The sequence below is a fragment of the Rattus norvegicus genome, chromosome 4 (assembly GCF_036323735.1).
Source record: "Rattus norvegicus strain BN/NHsdMcwi chromosome 4, GRCr8, whole genome shotgun sequence".
In the NCBI taxonomy this organism is placed as follows: Eukaryota; Metazoa; Chordata; class Mammalia; order Rodentia; family Muridae; genus Rattus; species Rattus norvegicus.
This window is the reverse complement of record NC_086022.1, coordinates 150,980,748-151,001,791: the sequence shown is the minus strand read 5'-3', so window position 1 is coordinate 151,001,791 and position 21,044 is coordinate 150,980,748. Positions and strand designations below refer to the sequence as shown.

Below are 21,044 nucleotides of genomic sequence, written 5' to 3'. Positions count from 1 at the left end.
TCACAGTGCAAAGACTGGGTGATAACCAGCCCAGCAGGCCCCTCCCCAAGCCTCGCTCCCACGATCCCACAAAATCTTTCATGCTTACTCTCTTCTGCACCCATGTCATATACGATACCCATCAAAACAGGAGCTTCCTTGTCTGTCCCTCATGCTGGTAAACTACAAGTGTTCTAAGGGAGGGACGGTGTCTGTCACTACAGCCCTCTGCACATTTTAGGACGCATTAAAGGTTGTTCAGTGAAATTCAATTCAAAACAATTCCCTTTTTCTATTAATCCTTAGATTAGACTAAATTAATAGTCAAAAGGGTATTATCCTGTCATAGAGATGAAACAGTGGTTATACTCCAGTTTCCTCCGGGAGGCACATTCTGATTCACTATACTGGAATTCATATAAATCACAATAAACATGTACACAGAGATACTTCTCCTGTACAGGGGAGTTTTCGTAGTTCTAATATAAAACATTCCTAGGAAGCTTGAATTATGCAGAGAGCTAATGCTCCAATGCCATAGCAGTAAGAAACGCTGTTGCTGAGGGCACAGTTCTGAGTGGAGTTCTAGGACATGGGAAATCATGAGAAACCAACAGCAGCAGCAGCACAACAACTGTGCTGCCAGGACTGTGGGTCGGAGTTGCAAGTACACTATGGAAACAGTGGCACTGTCTGGATTTCACTACTTACCCTTACACACTCAGAGTCAATGTGAAGCGTGGTGATACTTTTCTAGCACATATTAGGCCCTGGGACCCAATCTGCAATTTCACAAAACAAAACAAAACCCCCAGCATTATAAAAAGAAAACAAAACAAAACAAAACAGCAGTACAGTGAAATAGCCACAGGTAACATACAGATTTTCTCAATGCACAGATCTGAAATGAAAATAAAGTGACTATAGATAGAAGGAAATCAGTGTTGCAGTAGGTACATTATCGATGGCGTGGGAACTTCCACATTAAGATTGGTTCCAGTCAGTGGGATAATTTTCAATACACAAAAAGGGCCGAGGATGGTAACCGTAACTGAAAACAATTGTGTTACACTTCTCAGCAAAGGAAATCAATGTAACAAGATAAAAGGCTGTGCAGGTGGCCTAAACCACAGCAGAATACTACAAGGCCAAGCGGAAGTTCAAGTGGGCCAATGACCTAGTGTACCGCGGCAAGCATGCTCAAAGTGGCCCGTGGTCCTCATGAATGAGCACCAGAAAACCAAGGACAATGAAAACATAAGAGTGATATGAAATTATATAAGTAAATAAAACGATGCTTAAATTGATAAGTTAACTTAAAAACTGGGAAAGAAAAACCAAAGTGAATTTCAAACATTTCTTTCATCTTTTTAAATTTCTAAACCTAACCAATCACAAAAGCGGCAATAACTTCACTCAAGGAGTAATTTCAGTACCTTGGACTTGGTTCCTTCTCGTCCACAGAAACTTAGTCACACGACGAGTTAGTTTTTAAAATTTTCCCCCAACATAAATATACCCACAATATATTGCAGCCTTTTTAAAAGGTGACTCTTGAACTTTTACAGATGCGTGAAAATCGAGCTTCAGATTGGAGTCACACTCTAGCCTGGGACTGATGCACAAGTGCCGGTGTGCTGCTACACTCAGACCCAAAGTCCGGTCAGCAGCACCCGGAGCCACGGGCGCGACCGGTTTGTCTGTGAGTCCTGAGTCCGTAGGCAGAGAAGCGTGGAGGGTGTGACCAGGCTGCAATTGAGGCGGGCGTACCTCTCCTGCCTGCCAGGGCAGCGAAGGAGCAGGAGGCCTTTCAGCCGCCCGCCCTCCCGGCCGCGCCCCGCCCCGCCCCGCCGCGCCCCTCACCCGCTCGCCCTCCGGTGGTCGCGTCCGCCCGCTCGCTCGCTCGCCTGCCCGCAGGCCGATAGGAGTGCGCGCGCCCGAGACGCCGGCCGACGCTGGCCCGCGAAGCTCCGGCCCCGCCCTTTGTGACACCGCTCACCAATCGCCGATCAGCGCTGCCGACGCCCTCCAATCAGCCCGCGAGGGGCGGGTCCTAGCCTTCGGACGCTGGCGGTTGCTCGGACGCCCGGGTAGCACGGGCGTTCAGGAAGGGTTGTCGGTTAGAAGAGGCCCGGATGTTGACTCTTTATTACTAGTGGCAGTACCCGTCTGGGGCAAGGCAGCAGAACTGGAGACGGGCCACAGTATCTGGGAAGAGCCGGCGCCAAAGAGGAGGGCCTTGGCTGGGGCACTTCTAAGGTTCTTTGGGGATAGGAGGGTCCTTGGCATTTGCGATCCACTCATGACCTTTCCAGAGCCTAGTACACTTATAAGGACGTCCAGGCTAGTCACCCCTTTCTGTGCTCCACGTTCTCCTAATATTTCTGACTCAATTGTGTGATCTGCAAAATGGGGACATTCATGACTTGTTTATAAGAGTTTGTGACTTTCTTTATGCCTCTTGCATATACTGAGCAAATACTGAAGATTATTAGTCACACAGGTAGCACCCTGGCCTCAAATCCTAGCATGCTTTTGCTGTGCACCGAGTTGCTGAAGTGGGATATAACACTACTGGCTTTTTATTATATATGCCGTCCATATAGGTTAGACCCTATTGCTTCATTCCCTTCACAGGTAGTTCAACTCAAGTGTTTTACTAGGTGGACTGCAGAATAGGACCATGAAACCTCTCCCTCGAAGTCAACTTGTGAAAGAACCCTGGCCCCGATCAGTCTTCTCACCCTCCCATTATCCTCAGACTTGAGCCACTAGTTTCAACAACTCACTATTGAGGTGGGTGGTACAGTGAGGCCCTGGGCTTTTGTCATCCTCTTGCTCTTAAACACAGCCCATGATTGGGCTTGTAACTTGAAGCTCTACTGAGGACAGAGCCATCGTATGGTAACACAAACAAGAGAACAGGGTAACAGTGCCTGCGCTGGAAATCGTGGTTACAAATAACTCAGAGCAGAGGCTCTAGCATCCAGTGGATGAGCTTAGATGTTTTAGCCTCTCCTTTAAGTTCCATTACCTCATCAAGTCATATCACTGTCGTAACCTACCATTGTAAGGGGCAGACAGAGGAGGACAAAAGCTAAGAAAGGCAAAAATTTGCCTACAATTAAGCCATCCCATTTCCTGCAAGTACTCAACTCCGACTTAGGTAGCCTGAATACAGCTGGATAATGTAGCCATGATGGAATGGCTGTGTTCCAATAAAATTTCTTTACAATATCAAGACAGCAGAGGACCACAGTTCCCTTTAGAAGACTGCAGCCCCATCTTTGGGATTCAGTAGAAAGTTCTCCTGGGCTTAGAACCTTTCACCTCCTTTTTCACCTGCCTAGACCATCACAGCACTCAGAACACCAACACAGCAAAACCTTTGAGTCAGCTGTCTGACAGCTGCTCGCTCTGCATTCCTTGCCCACGTGTGAAGCCACAAAGCGATTTCTTCTGGTAGCATGCCCTTCTGTGCACTCTTATTAAGTAAAAACAAACCACTATGAAGCGTTTATTTTTTATTTGTAATTTTAAGCATAATTAAAATCAATGCAGAAAAATATTAGCTACATTGGGTAAAAGTAGTGATTGTTGCAGTATTTGCCTGTAATCCAGTGAAGACGGTGTAGGAAACAGCATCACTAAATGAAAGACAGAATGGAGGGTGAACTGCGAAGGTCCTGCATGCTCTACTGGCTTCCAAAGGCATTCAGAGGGTCATCAAAAATGTTGGACACTTGGTTCTCAGACCTTAATTCAGATGCTGCCTCAGCAGATTGGCTTTTGGGTTTAGATGCTTTAGCCTGGAGGCCAGAGGAGAAAATATCATCTTTAAAAAGAAAAAAAGAAAGCTGTTAAGACAGGCAAATGGGAATCTGAGACACATGCTCACAAACTGCCAAAAGCCCAAGTCTAATAACACAGAGCACAGAAACTCTTAGATTCTGGCCCTGGCTCAGTCGGTGGCACCCAACTTTTATGACATGAACATCAGGTTCTTTCTGAACCTAAGCTGCTAGCTACGTACAAGTGCAAGTGTATGTACTTGACGTCGGAAGCAGGAGGGTGGACTGGCTCTCCACCGCAGCAGGGGCCTCACCACCTGCAACTGCTTCCTACCTTCTTTCCACTCTGGGTTTTAAGAAGAGTTAGAATGTACACAGAGAAAGCCGATGTAGGATGCTCGCAGAGGACAATCACTTGTCACACATCTCAACGGTAAGAATGAAGTCTGACTCCATGTTAGTGCTCAGACTCTAAAGCTTGTCTTACTATGCTGCTTGCCAAGTAACTCTATTGGGAGGACTCTACTGCATCAAATTCATCCTGTGTCCATAATGCTAAAGACCATGGCACTGTCTAAAACAAACTAGAAACCATCCAGACTGTCAATACGCTAATGGCTAACGCAAAGCAGTATTACTCAAAACACTGAAATAAAAGGAAATTTCCATGTAAGAACATAGAAAAATATTTAAAATATGACTAGAAGTAGGACAGGTATACTTGTTTACTATTATTACTATGTAAACACACTATTAATACTGGTTAGCTTTAAAGCTTTAATCCCTCTACTGAACAAAATTTTCTAAGTTGTATGACTGCTACCATAAGCGTGTATTACAATTTAATAATTAAAGTCATGCATGCCTGTAACTCAGCTAAGATCAGAAGTGTACAGTCAGCCAGGATTACAGCAAGATGTGTCAAAAAATGAGCAAAGGAAACAAGCAGCCCAAGTCTCTCCTACACCATGCTATACGACAGGTCCATGAGGATGGAGCACAAGGTCTGCCAGGGAGAGAGACAGACTTAGCGTAGTTCCACAACTCAAGGCCCAGGCTTGGAGGCACAGAGAAGAATGTGTATTTTTGGCTTGAGTCTGGGTCTACCAACACAGGATGTGTCAGGAGCCCAACACTGATAGCTGTGAGCATTTGCTTGCTGCTTAGCTGAGGAATGGCTGCTGTGTGTTCAGAAATACGAAGGGACTTAGGGAGCTGTGGAGTCTCCCTTGTGACTTTACTGCACAGCCCTGCTCTCTTGTACTGATCCTCCAGTCTCTTGGCTGCTGTCCCTCATTCTTCACGTAGAATCCTGATTCTCCCAGCTTCATGTCAGGTGACGGCAGGGGAGCACTAAGAAGGTGATGTCTACGTCTGGTAAATGCTGAGCACCATCCTGGGCCTTGATACTCAGCACAGCACACAGCAGGCGTGTGAAAATGACTGCCTGCATCTCACGTTCTTAGACTAACAAAGCGAGAGCCTACTGGGGAACAGTACACGCAAGGGCACCATGAGCAGTGCTGTGATCTACATAAACACTCACCTGTATCATCGTCAAACATGGACTTGGCTGTGACTTTCTTTTTGGGCTTTTCTTTGGGTTTCACAGTCAAGTCAGCGAAGATATCAATATTATCATCAAATAAGTTGGGTTCCAAAGTTCTCTCCTTCTCTCTTTTTTTTGGAAAAGGCTTCTTAATTGCTTCCGTAGCAAATATATCATCCTGGTTAAGTCCAAAAACATTTTTTGTAAGTAAAAGCATTTTAAGAACTAAAATAGTTCTTTCTAGAACTGCACTGTGAAGCGCAGTCTCCCCTGAGGACTGGAAGACACTGTGCCTTGCACAACTCCTGTGCATCATCTGCAAATGCCAGCTGTGGTGTGGGTCCTGAGGGCAGCCACTCTGCCCCACAGAGTTCCCGTCATGACATTTTGTGCCATCTGTGATCACCTTAACTACCTCTGCTCGGTTTGGATCTCACCCCTTGAGATGTCAGGGTAGAACCCATGCCCTAGCTATCCTACTAAGCACCAGGGCCACCGTGTCCAATAAACAACTGCTAAACAACTGCTACAAAGCCTCAAGCATCTAAACCCGACCAGAACCAGAGCTTAAACACACAAGCTGTGCCAACAGAGCTCATCCGTGTCACAGAATGACATGCCAACAAAGCAGACCACAGCACCATTCCAAACAGTGAACAAAACCATGTACACACACTATGCCATACCACGCCATACCACGCCATACCGAAGACCCAGGGCTTATGCCTAACATGTACTAGGTTTTGAGCTCTATCCCCAGTACTACAATAACATTTTTAAAGAAATAATTCAACACTTATAACAGATTAAAGGCAGCAAGAACTGCCCCTGGGTGAAATAAACCACTTCAAGTAAATTTTAGGGTTATTAACAGAGATCTAATTATGGTTAATTAGATAGCAGACATATACAAAACACAGCATAATCTATAGTTTAAGAAGCCAATCAGCACAAACATGAAATATTTTTGTTACCTCAAAGATGTCTTGAGTTTTTGACACAACGTCCTGATGGCTGTCAGATTTCCACTGATTCTTTTTGCCTTTCTGATCTGCAAAGAGGTCCTCCTCATCTTCAAGGAGGGGGAAAGGGTTTCTTTTCTTTGTTGGTCTTGGCTTGGCAGACTGGAAAAGGTCATCGACACCGCTGGCCTCACTAAGATCAGGAAATACCAGGCTCTTCTCCTTCCGCCCTGCTGACGAGTGGGCTGGGGTCTCCCCTGCCTTGACACTTGCTCCCTCCATGGACTGTGATCCTGTGCTCTTGGGGAAAATGTCCCCAGAATCAAACAGGTGGGCCTCATTTCCAGTCTGAGGCAGAGACTTTACAAAGAAGCTTCTGTCCACTGCAGATAAAACAGGACCACCTTCCCAAGGTACGGCCATGGCTTTTTCAGAGCTGGTCTCTCCACTGGCCATCCTAGGCTGCAGAAGAGGTTGATGGCCGTTTGGTAAGACAGGACTACTGCTCAACTGTGTAACAGGTCCTCTATCAATGATCACGTCCTCAGCCTCGCTGGACTCCTGGGCAGCCAGCCGCCGAGCAGCACGGGTCTGTGGTCTCCTCTTTCCTCTCACTTTGACACGACCCTGCAATGGCAAACACAAACACACACACACCATGATCTGATGGAAACGTGTTCAAGGCTAACAGCAAAGACTAATTCGAAGTACCACAACGCTATTTGGTTTACTTCAATTAGGATATCACCTAAAGCAGTGGTTTTCAACCTTCCCAAATCTACAATCCTTTAATACAGTTCCTCATGTCATGGTGACCCTGAAGTTTAAAATTATTTCATTGCTACTTCATAACTTTAACACCTAATATTCAGGATATCTGATATGTGACCCACAGGTTGAGAACTACTGACCAAAGGAAAGAAAGAGTTGTTTAATGTTCCTAAAGGAACTAACAAGTTCCCATTACTCTAGGACTGCATCCTTCCTAACACTTTAGCATTCTCTGATTTCTAAGCTTTCTTTTTTAATATATTTCAGTTCATGTGTATGGTATTCTGCCTGTACCATGTGCATGCAATGCCCGAGGAGTCCATAAAAAGGCAGCAGATGTCCTGGAAGTGAAGCAGTGAGCGTCCCTGTGGATGCTGGAAACTGACCACCTCCTACTCCTGTTTTACAATCTTTTGAGAACAGTTCGCTGTGTTGCTGGAACTTCAGCAAGCAGGTGTGCTGGTGCTCTCACTCAAACCACTCAAATCACAAACTGACACCTCCTCAGCCCTTAATTCAAAAGTCAGGTCCCTCACAAAGGAAGAACTGAGAGGGCTTCTAGCACCAACCCTTATCAGGATCTGGGAGCAAGGAGAGATTAGGCAATAGACAGGCACCTGATGGTGATGCTTTCTTCCAAGGCAACAAACACCAATCCAACTGTTAGACTCAACTGTGTAAATTCTGGGTGGAGTGTGGGAACACTCCTCAAAAGGACTCTCTTAATAACTAGCATTTAATATTCCTGATATTTTCCAAAACATAAAATCACATTTTTGGACTACATACTTATATTTGCTTGCTTCAAAGAATAAAGATTTTAGGCGGCTGAGTGGTAAGGGTGGGAACCTGAGTTGGGGGGTACAAATAACCCAATACATCAAAGAATAAAAAAAGATAATCTTTTTTTAAAAAAACCCACAAGTTTAGGAAGTAGCTAATTTAAGCTTGAAAGCTAACAAAAATGAGTTTTTTTTAATATATAAAGAAAATGGATCTGAAAACAGTAAAAATTAATTTATCATCCAGGGACAAGTCACCTGAGTGCTGCTGCCTACTTTGAAAATCTGTAAAGACTTCAGAGAGAAGGGAGAAAAAGAAAGATCACTAACAGAGAGAGAAAACATCAAATAGTTCATTCAGAGCCCACAGAGGACCTTTGCAACAGCTTTCCTTCCCAGAGGGGAGGAGCTACAGTAAGCAGGGAACCGTGGAAGTGAGGTCTGTGTAGTGGTGCTCTAGAGCATTCTGGGAGAAGCACCAGGGCCAGCGGACAGCAACAGGTTATATAACATGGGAATAGGGACTGGGGGGCTGGTGACTGAAGGATTTAATGGCCAGTGGGAAAATCAGAACAGGGGAGGAAATGAGCTTCAGAGGGAGGTAAGCTGAACCACAGCAGCTATGCTCACTGGTCTACAAAGCAGCAGCCAGGCTGGTCTGGTTAAAAGAAAAACAAGACAGTTGGATCACCTTGTTTGCACTGTGTAAGGTGTCTGCCTGGGCAGGAAGATCGAAACTCACACCAGCCTCCTCACTCCCAGGAAGAGTGGGCACAGCTTCCCGGATGTGGCTCCTTGCAGGCTCAGATGAAGGAAAAGCTAGTTCAGACGAAGCAGGCTTTGCTCCGGGGATCTGCGGAGCCACTGAGGGCAGCAAAGTGGCTGGGTTAATTGCTAAATTTGCCTAGAGAAGAAAAATGGCACTCAGTATCTGTGTCTGTGACACGATATCATGCTGCACACAGTGTAGAATACAAGAGGATATGAATGCAGAAACATCACCTGACCCAGACTCAGTGGGGCACAGACCTGCGCCCATCACTGGGATCAAAAGACATTAAAGAGCAGCGCATGAGAAGCGACAAGGAGGCAAGGGTGGAGGGTATGGTGCTGGCAGGGGAGAGATGAGAGAATGCTTGACAGCAGCTGGAAAATCAGAAAATCCACAAGTTTTATAGGTGCCACAGGCAGGCAATGAAGGCTCCAGATCCAATATAATTACTTGTATTTTCCCGATGCGACTGGATGGCTCTCTGCTTTTAAATGGAGTGAGACCTGAAGAATCCTGTGTGAAATTAAATTCAGTTAAAAATCCATTGAGGAAACAGGAAACAAAGTGTCTCTTGGTTACACTCACACCTGTAAGTGAACCTGACAGCCAAGCCGTCCCTCTCTGCAGCTCCTCAACTCTGCCCTGGAGCCTTTCAGTGGCCTGCTAGCTACCATTACTTCACTGGCGTCTCCTCCTGCATGGAGGACAGAAGGCTGCTGCCATTTAACAGAGACATAAACTAAAGGGACACTGACGGTGAGGCAGAATAAAGCTTTGTCAGAACATAACTTGATGAGTTACCCAACACGGCAAATACCAAAAAGCACATGTGTTCCCCCACAACGCACGTTCTAAACACAAAAGCATCTGGACTCCAGATGAGTTAGGTGATTAACCAGTGCCTCATCTACCAAGCACAGGCATGGAAGCCTCACTGAAATTCCCAGAGACAACGGGAATGGCTCTGGCTTCCTTTGTGGAAGCTCCACTTCCCACAGAGAGGACTCCTAGAACAGAAGTCATGTACCAACTACCTTGAGGCACTTAGAACAAACCAAGAAATCAGATGCCATTTGTATTAATTAGAATATAATTCTACTCCAAGGAAGTCTAGAGGGAGAAATGGAGCTGCTAATGAAAAGCAATCCTCTAGCCCATCTTACATCAAATTGGAACTTGAACTTGGAATCTGGTCTAAACACAGTGATGATTAAATACAGAACAGGTTTCTTATGTGGAGAAAAGTGGGGAGAAAAGAATACAGTGAAAGAGAGGGGTGTTGGTTGCTTTTTCTTCCTTAACTAAGAATTCTCAGTAACTCTGGGCCTATGCAATGGAATTGTCTATTCAGGGATGCAAATCAGAGCTGGCTTGACTCCTGACGGAGATCAGTTCTAACCTGGGCCGTTTCTGCTTTCCATGTGCTTTTCTCTTTGCTACCTTCAGTCAATTCAGGAGGTTTGTGGTCTTTTCTCAGTGTTCCTTTTTTTTCTGGTACCTTCAAAAGGAAAAAATACCGAAATTGATAACGTATCTTTAAATGAGCAGAGGGGCCTAGGCTCCATTCTAAATTGGTGGCTAAGCAACTCGTAGGTAGCATCTCAGAAATAACGTACTAAACACTGTGGTGTTTCTAGGGATGAGATGCAGCTCACTGGCAGAAGGATGGTCTGGCAAGTACAAGGTTTTGAGGGAAAAAAATGAATGTAACTTATACAGGCGTCCTGTCTGCAATAAAAAGGATAAAATTATACAATACCTAGTATGGTAGCAGAAAAATACTCTCAGACTTAAAAGGTTTGCATCTGAAAGGCATAAGAAAGTAGGCCCTTCAATAAACTCTTCAAAAATCAAAGAATCCAGAGAATCTGGATTAATGAGTATTATGAACTGGGAGCCACATTCTATATATATACTGCTCTGTATGTGATCGATTATTTGTTTACTGGTAAGCCTTACAATTCTCTGACAATTTCCTCTCATAAAACTGAACTCCCTATATTCCCTGAGCCTGAGAATAAAAGGCTGATACCACAGGCTGTGCAGGCTGAGTCTTGGCAGTGCTGAAGAGATCATCATCGTCGTCATCACCAAAGAGGCTCCCCCCACTTGGCATGGACAACTGAAAGGCATTACACTCAGATTACACATCCAAAAGTCAATCAACTCACACGCAGCTGGTGAGCTGCACCAGCTCTAACACAGTGGGAAATCAGTGGGAACTAACCCTGGTTTTTTTGGTACCAGCGAAAAGATCAACATCTGGGTCGTTGTCCTTTTGCAGCTTGTGGCTGAAAAGCAGCTCTTCATCCTGAAAGACTCCTGTGCTCTTAGGGCGGCGGTCAGTTTTGGCACCCTGAGCAAAAGACAAGATCAAAAATGGATACAACAAAGATGTCCCCTGGTAAAAGTCTGACCACAGCCTATGTGCCAAAAGCAGGAAAAAGAGATTCACACAACGGAATATTATACAGCTTCCCAAAATAGTGATGGTAGATGAATTATCAAAAGTAGTGGTGAGTAAATTTGTAAACTCAGATAGCATATGCATAGTCTTTCAGCCTGCACACAGCATCTGGGTTTGTTATTACCGTCACCCTACTCACAGCCACCAAAAATGAAACCCAATCCTTTCCCATTAGCTCCACAAGGACTGAAGAAGCAGCAGCAGCATTCTGGGGGGAGGTGAGGGTAAAACCAAACCACACTGAGTTCTTCGTTTCATTCAGGAAGAACATGTAAAAATCGCCATGAACAATTTGTCTTGATATAAAAAGGAGGAGGGCTAGGGAGATGGCTCAGTGGGCAAAGTGTTTGCTGTACAGGTAGAAGGACCTAAGCCCCGCCACGCCATCACCCATGTAACAAACCTAGGTGTAGCAGTACAATCTATAGCCCCAGTACTTGGCAATCTTCAGGGCTTACAACCTAGGTTTTTTTTTAATTAGTTATAATAAAACATTGTTTTTCAGCATACTCAGTTATGAAACCAACCATGACAATCTAAAAATCTACCCTTGTATCTCACTCGACCCTCAAAAAATGCCCAACAATCAATGGTCATGTACTTTAGCTGTCCGCACTCTCCTCTCAGCCCCAAGCACCTATTAATCAGCTTTCTCTTCTCACTTGCGTAGTGTGAGCTTCACAAGCTCACGTGTGGGTGAAACCAAGACCACGATCAGTTGTCTTTATCGCTCTCCACCTTATCAGGGTCTCTCACTGAACTAGAGCCACAACTAGGCAAGATGGACAGGCTGGCCAGCACATGAAGGGAACCGTCAGTTCTCTCCTTCCATTTTCATGTGTTCTGAGGCTAGAACTCAGGTCCTCAGACCTGTGCTACAAGCACCTGCTCTCAGTAAGTCCTCTCGATGGCCCATGGTCTACACCTTTGCATGTATAAGTCTTGCAATGATTTCTTTTTTTTTTTAATTTTTAAATAGTTTTTATATTTAATTACAAACAGCCATCAGAGTTCTGGAATGAATAGTAGACCAGTTATGAAAACAATGCTGTGTAAACTCTTTTGTAGAGAGCCAAATTTATTTTCTAGGATATCTGGAAAAGCCTAACCTGACTTCTTTAAGACTAAATTCTAAATGATAGATCCAACTTATTTTCATTCATTTTTACTACCAAATGTCATATTAGTTTAATTAAAAGCTATGGTTCTGTGAATCAAGCAAAAAGTAGGTGGCTTCACTTCCCACAGGAATTCAAGATCTACTCTGCACTTAACTGCTCATATCTCCTATACTTAAGTAAAGTTTCTCCATGTACAGAGTAGAATCTCTTTCATTATTAGTGAAATGGATGGTTGGGTGAATGAATACAAGATTAAATGAACCAATCTGAAAATAACAAAGAATTTTCTGTAACGATGATCAATGTTATTTCAGTTCTCAAACATTTTTCCTTATATTCTGGATATCTAGTATTAGGCATGGATGGATATATGGTGTAAAAGGTCTTGAGCTTTTAAGGGATACGTCCAGGTGTATTCTGGACATGACAGGACAACTGCACAAAAAAATCATAGAAGCTGGGATTGCTTGCACAAGATCAACCTGAGGAACTATTGGTAGTTGATGACTTCTTATGAATGGATAGTCAGCTTTTTGGAGGGTGTGGCCTCTGGTAGATCGTCAATGCTCCAGTGGATGGTCCCACACTATTAATATGTAAGTAACATGGTGTGGGCATCGACATTGAACTTTTTGGGCAATAAAATAAAAAGAACATGGCATTACAAATGGTCTTGCAATGCTTTCAATGAGTATTCCTAAGTATTTTAAATTTTGTTGATGCTGTAAATGGGATTTCTTACTTTCATTTTCAGATAAGATTGTATAAAGCTATATTAATATATTGATTTTATTTCCTGCAGAGTTGCTTAGATATTCTGTAGTTTTGAAGTTCCCTATTCCCAAACAGAACTAGCTTCTGACATGGACACATGACATAGAGTCTCCCGTACAAGGCTAGAGGGACTGGCAAGAGGGAGGGAGGGGTCTTATCTCACACATAGTCTCAAGGCGGAAGCCTTTTATACTCAGCCTTAAGCATGTCACCTATGGGTTTTACAGATCCTCTGTCCAAACTGAGGATACTTCCGTCTACATCTAATGTGATGACTGATTTGCATGGTGACTTGAACTTTTTCAAATATCCTTTCTGTATCTATCAAGGTGACAATGTGCTTCCCATCCTGCACTATATTAATATATCACAGACTGATTTTCAAGGTCAACTGGGTAGTTGTATTCTCAGGAGAAAGCCCACTACTGCTGTATTATACTCTTACTTTCCTAAATTAGCTAAACTAGGACTACTTAAGCATTTTATCACCTACTTTCAGAAAATACTAGTCTGTAGTTTGACACATATCTGGTCTTCAGGCTAGAGTGGTTAAGAGCATTGGCGACTCTTCCAGAGGACACAGGTTTGATTCCCAGCACCCACATGTTGACTTACAACTATCTGTACCTCCAGTCCCAAATGATCTAATGCCCTCTTCTGGCTTCTGTGCACTGGGCACCCATGTGATACACAGACATAAATGTAAGCAAAATATTTATACACATAAAATTTTTAAAAAGATGTATCAGTCTGCTTTGGGTTCAAAACAATATCAGCCTCACAGAGCAAATCTACTATTTGCCTCAGTGACATCTACTGGAGTATGCAGGGTTTGCCTTTCCAGATCTGGGTTACCTGACTCAGTATGCTACTGACCAGTTCCATCCATGTCATTTGAACTTCATGGTTTTATTTTCTGTTACAACTGAATGGTATTCCGTTGTATACACGTACCACATTTTCATGAGTCAGTAATGAGCTGAAGGACACTTAGGCTGTCTCCATTTTTTGGCTACTGAATGGCTCAGCAGTGACTACGGCTGAGCAGCGTCAGTGGGTAGGAAGTCAAATCCTTGGACACGCATGTGGGGGAATGCTGTAGCTAGAGCCTATGAGAGATCTACTTCCAGTGTTTTGGAAATTCTCCTCACTCACTTCCAGAGTAGCTGCACCAATGTGCAATCCCAGCAACATTGATGAGGGCTCCACTTTCCCATTCTGTTCTACGTTTGTTGTTGTTGTTTGCTTGATCCTAACCATTCTGACTTGGGTAAGACGAAATTTCCAAAGTCGTAAGGAAAATACAGAGGGAGCATGAGGAATGTGGAAGCTAAGTGGACAATGCTAAAGATGCTTGAAAAGCCATAGGCAAGTACGGAATTTTATAAGGTTACTAAAAATACATATTTGTACATGTCTAAATATCTAATGTAAATGGGAGTTATATGAGTGTGGTGAAATATGTTCCTTGCAAAAGCCAAGAATTATCTGGCAAAAGCCTAGGTTCCAAGCATAGGAAACATCCCTTCACACTGGTGGCCGGAGAGGGGGGTTTCAAGAGACACCCCAACATGTAGGTTATGCCATCGTCCTTGATTGTCTCCAAGAACTTGAGGGTGAAAAGGACCCTGTTGCTGGGCCACCATATACTGACCACATACTCCTTAGAGCAGCTGAGCTAGAACTGAGCTGAACTCCTTCCCTAATGACTACCTCTCGCACTACTGAAAGGTGCTATGCAAGCTGTCAAGGGAGAAGATCAATAATCCTACCTAGCTGGAAAGCCTACAAACACAATGACGGCCCGGCAAGACCTCTAATTGGTGCACTAGCGGCCCTTTCACTCTGGCTGTAACTAAAAGCTGTGTAATTGGACTGAAGGCCCACTCAGTACGAGGAAATGCATGCCTAGTACTGTAACCCCAGCCCAATACCTGTGGCTAGAGAAATAACAGATCCTAGGAGAAAACCTACTACTGACATTTTCCTAACTAATACAATGTCCGTATTCTCAATATTATCGTTGTGCCTACAGACAGGTGTAGCTCTCACCTCTCATCATTTATGCACCTCTCATCATCTCATTTATGCAGCAGAGACCATCACAGAGATCCCAGGCCAACTGCAGATGACCAACTACAAGAAAACCCATATGACCTGCAAACCTAACAGTTTTCATACAGCCCCTCAGAGGAAGGCTTGCTGATACCTGCTAAATGTAAAAGGCCCTTCTACCACTAGTGTTCCTAACCTGAATGCCCGCATGACAGAAGTATACACGTTTGCCATCTCCCCCTTCCAACTGTGCGCTCTCATAAACAGACAAGTTCCTCAGGAGCGGCAAGGAGTGTACATCTCAGAAGAACCAAGCGAGACTGCAAGGCAAGCTACTGATTTATTCCCAATCATCTGACTGGAGAGAATTATTTATACTTACACTGAAAGCCAACATTTCTCAGCACCTCGGGCCAGCACCAGCATGCCTGCTTGACAGGGAGTCCTTCCTCATCTACACGCTTGCCTGTCATCTACACGTTTGCACATGCATTGCTCTTTGCTCACCTTTTCCAGTCCACCTTGTGGCGCACAGGTGTTGCTGTCATCTTCTACTTTGTCCTCGTCCTCATCAAACAAACTAAGGACAGTTTTGGTCCTACCCTTGGCTCCTTTGTCCAGTGGAGATGAAGAAGAAAATATATCAGAAGGCCCGCCTGCTTCCTGATCAGATGTGGGTAAAAGTCCTTCCTAGAAACAGAAGTATGGAAAAAATTAGTAACTAGAAATTAAAATCCTATCATGGGCCTTCACGAGCTTGACAATAAATCAGTAACTGCCTTGCTAACAGGACACAATGTAACACAGTTTGTCACAACACAGACTACCATGTGACAAAACACTACTGTCATCAAGAAGCCTGTACAGACAATCCACAGTTAAAGATCATTTTTCCAACCATGTTGAGCCAGAGGCCCCTCTTCCTTCTACAATGATCGGGTAGTTGTAACCCTGATGTACACAAATTGCTTATTTACTAAAAAGAAATTCTAAATTAGGTCAGTGTCAATCATTAGAAAAGGATCACCTAATTCCAAGTTTTAATATGTAAGTCCCAGAGGGAAATTTAACCAGCAAACTCACACTCAAAACTGTAGCCTTCCATTGTTTGTGCACATATAATTTCTAACATAATACTAAAAGTAAAAGATTAATCCATTCAATAGTATCGAAATTCTGGCAAGATACTACTGGACAAACAATTACTGTTATATTCATCACTAAGAAAGAAAAATGATTTCCAATTCACCACACCATTAACTGCAGGGTGCACCCCAAGCTTCCAAGAGGGAAAGCATGTTTCATTAAGTACATAATACGAAAGACCTGCTTACTATGTGAAAGGCAACAAGCCAGTGCTTATGACTGAAAAAGGAATCAAACAAACGTGATCCTCAGGAGTTCGCACCTGACTGAGGGACAGGGCAGTGTGGCTGTGAGAGTGATTCAGGTCCAGATGCAGCCATTAGGAGGAAAAATATCAGAGTGACTCAGGCACACAGGAGTCTCACTCTGGCCATAAGGAGCCACTGTGAGAAACGTAAATGAAACGTTCTTCACACAGGCCCTAAGAGGACTAAACCTGAGCTGGACCCTCAGAGTATGGAGAGCTAGGAAAACAAGCATCACTGCACAGACAGAAAGCAACTGCTGACATGAGTCCCCTGTCACAACCAGCAGCATTAGCTGAAGGCCTCCAGAGAGACGACAAACCTTCAGAGCAGAGTTAATGTTCAGGAGAAAAACCTATTTCATTTTGCTCTGATTTAGTCAGCATTAACCAGAAGTAAAAGAATGGTAACCTAACTTCATGAATGTGACTTCTAACTCAGAAGTGAGGGCTGCAGAACAAGAAAAACAGGAGCTGCAGAGAAAGGAAATGAAAATACACAGAGCAAGTCACCATGGCAATGAGATGAGGAAATGCACTCTGCAGACAGGCAACACTGTGACCCAACGCACTGCGACCCAGATGGCACATGATCCAGAACGCTGGCACATGACCCAGCATGCCAGTGAAGTACCAGGAGAATTTCATCTCACCGTGTACAGTGAATCTAAAGGAGGAGTCCCAGAACAGCATGAACACAGCCTATTTTCTTACCACACTATATTTTCTAAGGCCTTTCTACAAAAACATTCACTTCTATAAAAGCATTCTCACTGTTGGAAAATTTGGGAAAGTGTTACATATGTATCACAAATGGAAAACCAAAGATTCAGCTTACCTTCTGTGCCACATTGGCCACATCAGCACTCCCCACCTCTGGGGACGCCGCGGCATTCTCAGCCTTCAGATCCACAGGTTTCACACCAGATGGTACCTCACTGTCCTCTTCATCACTAAACAACAACGGCACCTTGGGGATGCTCTCTTTTTTCTACCAAAAGAAGAGAAGATGGCATCCACAATGACTAAAAATATTATACCTAAACAGTATGGTAATGTACAAATCCAGCCCAAACCAGTCCTTTCAGGAATAAGCTAAGAATAGCAGAAGAAGGGCAGATAGGATGTAACAGTGACCTCAGAAGGGAAGGCATAACAGAAAGAATTCCTCCAGACTTGTGATCATCGCACTTCACAACTTGTTACTGCCACCAGAACAATAACTGGTTTGTCTCCTCTTACCCTTCACCTCTGAGACAACACTCAGTAGTTGCTACTCCAAATCTCTGCTCTCTGCACTACGGTACAGCAATGAATCAACCCACTGTGCCCTTCTCACCTGCAGCACCTCTTAGCTTGCTTAATGTGATGTCAGCTCTCACAGTCCCACACCCTGGTTCCTGTGTTTGAAGGCTATCTTCATTACAGCGAGGCCCAGATGCAAATGTCACCCAAGGTTTTTCTGCTCTGTTCAGTATCATTGCTTCTCTGAATAAACATTGTATTTCCTCCTCACCTGGTCTTTAATGTATTCCTTATCTAAAAACACCAAACAATAACTCTACCCAGGCACAGTATTTCACACAAAGTAGTTTTGCTCCGGTTTGTAAGAACTTCAGCTTAGTTTGTCAATTCCTTCTTTGGAAGGGCAGGCAGTTTAGAGAGAGGGAAACAGGTTATGTAACCAACTTGGAGTTCCCCACCACCAAAAGCTATGAGGCAGCAATGCCTAACCAAGTCAGGAAGGCTGATGTGGGAAACTATGAAAGGACAATATTAACTGTAATTGAAAATGTTACAAATGAAAACTGGGGTAGGAGGACTTTTAGTCATCATCAAGAAGAGGTCCTTAAAATGCCAAAATTATTCAACTTGAAATCAAAGCAAACAGGAGTTCACTAAGAATGCAGATTGACAACAAGGGATTACAGAAAAACAAATGTAGAACTCCTTAGACTGTTAGCATTTAAAGATGAAGTGTCCCCAGAGGCTCAGACACGGACAGATGATACTAGCTAGCGGTGCTATTTGAGGAGGTTCTGGCAACTTTAGGACATAGGACATTGCTGGAGGATTACCACTGAGGATGTCTTGCTTTCCCATACCCTGTTCCTCTAGCTGCCTCCTGTCCACCATGAACTGAGTAGCCTCCATTACTATGAAGTTCTGTCCTGATACAGATCCAGAAGCAACAGAACCAAGGACTAAACACTGACCCTTCAAAATCATGAGCCAAAATGAGTCCTCATTTATGTTCAATGTAGCATCTCTACACACATAGCACAATCGTAAAGGTAATTTCTGAGTCTAGAAATATGAATACCGTTGCTGCAGGAGGAACAGATGTAGGAGGAAGGCTGAACAGAGAGCTTCCGCTATCAGTGTCATCTTCAAACAGAAGTGAGGTTCTCTGAGTCTTCTTTTGGCTATGAACAAATGGAAGATCAAATTCAGGAAAATACAATTTAAAAGCAAAAACACTCTTCTTTTTTAGCCACATCCACAGTGACTACTCCTACCATTGGTTGACTTTGTATAATGCAAACTGGTGATTTGAAAAACCTTTGGCTCTCTTTGCCCCATCTACAGCGAGAATGAAGACCATTTTCAGCAATCAGACTGTCGACATTCCAGAAAATGTCGACATCACTCTGAAGGGGCGCACAGCCATTGTGAAGGGCCCCAGGGGAACTCTGTGGAGGGACTTCAATCACATCAATGTAGAGCTGAGTCTTCTTGGAAAGGAAAAGAAAAGGCTCCGTGTTGACAAGTGGTGGGGTAACAGAAAGAACTGGCCACTGTCAGAACCGTCTACAGTCATGTTCAGAACATGATCCAGGGTGTGACACTGTGTAGGATGATGTCACAGGTGAGGCAGGTACAGGATAGAAGGAGGCCTGTCATTGGAGAAGAAGGAAGGATGGGCGGGAGAGAAGTTTGAAGGAAGAGGAGGAGACTAGGAAGAGGACAGAGAGAGGGGAGAAGCCGTGGCAGGACAAGATGGCAAGTGATGTTAATATTCTGCTCTGTGTATTTACAGGTTGTTATTAATGTTCTCAAGGGATGGATGGTACCGGGCTTTGTATGTTTAAGTGGGCAATTATATCTTACCAACTGGGTCAAAGATTATTGTGTTGTGTGTTCTTTTATGTGAGGATTTGAGTGTAGGAAAGTGTGCGGCTGGGATGTGTTTCCGCCAAGATATCTAGCAGATATCTGGGCACCGCCGTGCGGACCTAGCGGGGTAAAAGACAATTACTCCTAATTATTTTTATATTTTTAAAACAACAACACTGGGCTAACAAACATTACAAGATGAGGTCTGTGTATGCTCACTTCCCTATCAACACTGTTATTCAGGAGAATGGGTCTTTGGTTGAAATCCGAAATTCCTTGGGTGAAAAATACATCTGGAGGGTTCAGATGAGGACAGGTGTTGCTTGTTCTGTCTCTCAAGCCCAGAAGGATGAATTCATCCTTGAAGGAAATGATATTGAACTTGTTTCAAATTCAGCAGCTCTAATTCAGCAAGCCACAACGATTAAAAACAAGGATATCAGAAAGTGTTTGGATGGCATCTGTGTGTCCGAGAAGGGAACCGTTCAGGAACCTCACAAATGAGACCTCCGTTTCCTAGCGCCAGAAACAAGATTCTGATCACAAGTACAATTTGGGCTCTTTGGGGACAATAAAAGACTTATATATTGAAAAAAAAAAGAAAAAGAAAAACCTTCAGATAGACAGAATCTGATCATACAAGGTGGAAGCCTCTGCCTATCACTCTAATGCAAAGGAGCCCAGAGACCTGCTCATGGAGCCCTGTCAGTCATTTTCCACAAGCTGCAGCTGCTCATTGATCTGAAAGGCATACTGGACTCCTGCAGTCACAAACATAGAATTCTCCACCATTATCTTCTCCAACAGAAAGTGCACTAAGAGCAGCTATGCCTACTTTCAACACGCCCAGGAAGGCAGCTGAGAGACACCAGAGCCAGAGTCAGCTTTTGCACTGTAACCCTCGTTTCCACTCCTACTTCTTTGATTCAGAGTAGCTTTATTGGGTGTAATTTACATAATAAAATTACCACCTTTAAAATTCACATTTCAAGAATCTTTAGCATTTTGAAAGCTGAACACTATTACCACAGTCTAACAAGAAACCCATGCCCATTAACAATCAACTCCCCATTCCCTTCTCTCTACTTCCTCTCTGGACTGATCAGTTCTGCACATTTCCTATAAATAGAATCATTTGATCTATGGTCATATGTGGCTGATTTCTTCAGTTAATATATTTTCTAGGCTACTTCATACCCTACTATATATCAGCACTTTATCCCTTATTGTTGCTGAATAATAGCTCACTGTGTGGTCGGTTCCACAACTTCTTATTTCTCTATTCATCATCCCATAGGCACTTAGGTTGTTTTCTGGGTATTTATAGATTAATACTACAGTAGACATTCTTACACAAGTGTTGTCTTAGTTGTATTTCAAAGAGTTAAATTATTGGATCACATGGTAACTCAGGCTTAACATTCAGAAGAAATACCAAAACCATTTTCCAAAGTGACCACAGCACTTGATATTATCCACTTCCTTGCAAAAAACTTTTAGAAATCTGTTCAAAT

General features: G+C 43.7%; 2 protein-coding genes and 1 pseudogene across 20 annotated transcripts in view; 1 reads left to right on the top strand and 2 right to left on the bottom strand.

The window, feature by feature from the left end:
- Positions 1-1,971, bottom strand: part of Zfand4 (zinc finger AN1-type containing 4) — a 72,122-nt gene extending 70,151 nt beyond the window's left edge. For 4 of the 11 annotated variants that reach the window (XM_006237141.4, XM_039107167.2, XM_039107172.2 and 1 more), the window contains exon 1: positions 1,416-1,831. The gene's annotated coding sequence lies outside the window, so the exon portion shown is untranslated. The other 7 variants (XM_039107170.2, XM_063285660.1, XM_039107168.1 and 4 more) reach the window with 7 other exon arrangements.
- Positions 1,972-3,490: 1,519 nt separating this feature from the next.
- Washc2c (WASH complex subunit 2C) overlaps positions 3,491-21,044 on the bottom strand; it is an 85,439-nt gene continuing 67,885 nt past the window's right edge. For 5 of the 9 annotated variants that reach the window (XM_063285890.1, XM_039107425.2, XM_006237149.5 and 2 more), the window contains 11 exons: positions 18,737-18,839; positions 17,252-17,404; positions 15,531-15,713; positions 10,834-10,962; positions 10,639-10,728; positions 10,006-10,104; positions 9,057-9,119; positions 8,526-8,738; positions 6,294-6,908; positions 5,317-5,497; positions 3,491-3,814 (listed from right to left, as the gene is read on the bottom strand). In XM_063285890.1, coding sequence (XP_063141960.1) covers positions 3,675-3,814; positions 5,317-5,497; positions 6,294-6,908; positions 8,526-8,738; positions 9,057-9,119; positions 10,006-10,104; positions 10,639-10,728; positions 10,834-10,962; positions 15,531-15,713; positions 17,252-17,404; positions 18,737-18,839 — 1,969 coding nt within the window. In that variant the 3' untranslated portion in view covers positions 3,491-3,674. Of the gene's footprint in view, positions 3,815-5,316; positions 5,498-6,293; positions 6,909-8,525; positions 8,739-9,056; positions 9,120-10,005; positions 10,105-10,632; positions 10,963-15,530; positions 15,714-17,251; positions 17,405-18,736; positions 18,840-21,044 lie in introns of those variants that run through there. The other 4 variants (XM_039107431.2, XM_006237147.5, XM_039107428.2 and 1 more) reach the window with 3 other exon arrangements.
- On the top strand, positions 18,961-20,049 carry Rpl9-ps19 (ribosomal protein L9, pseudogene 19; annotated as a pseudogene).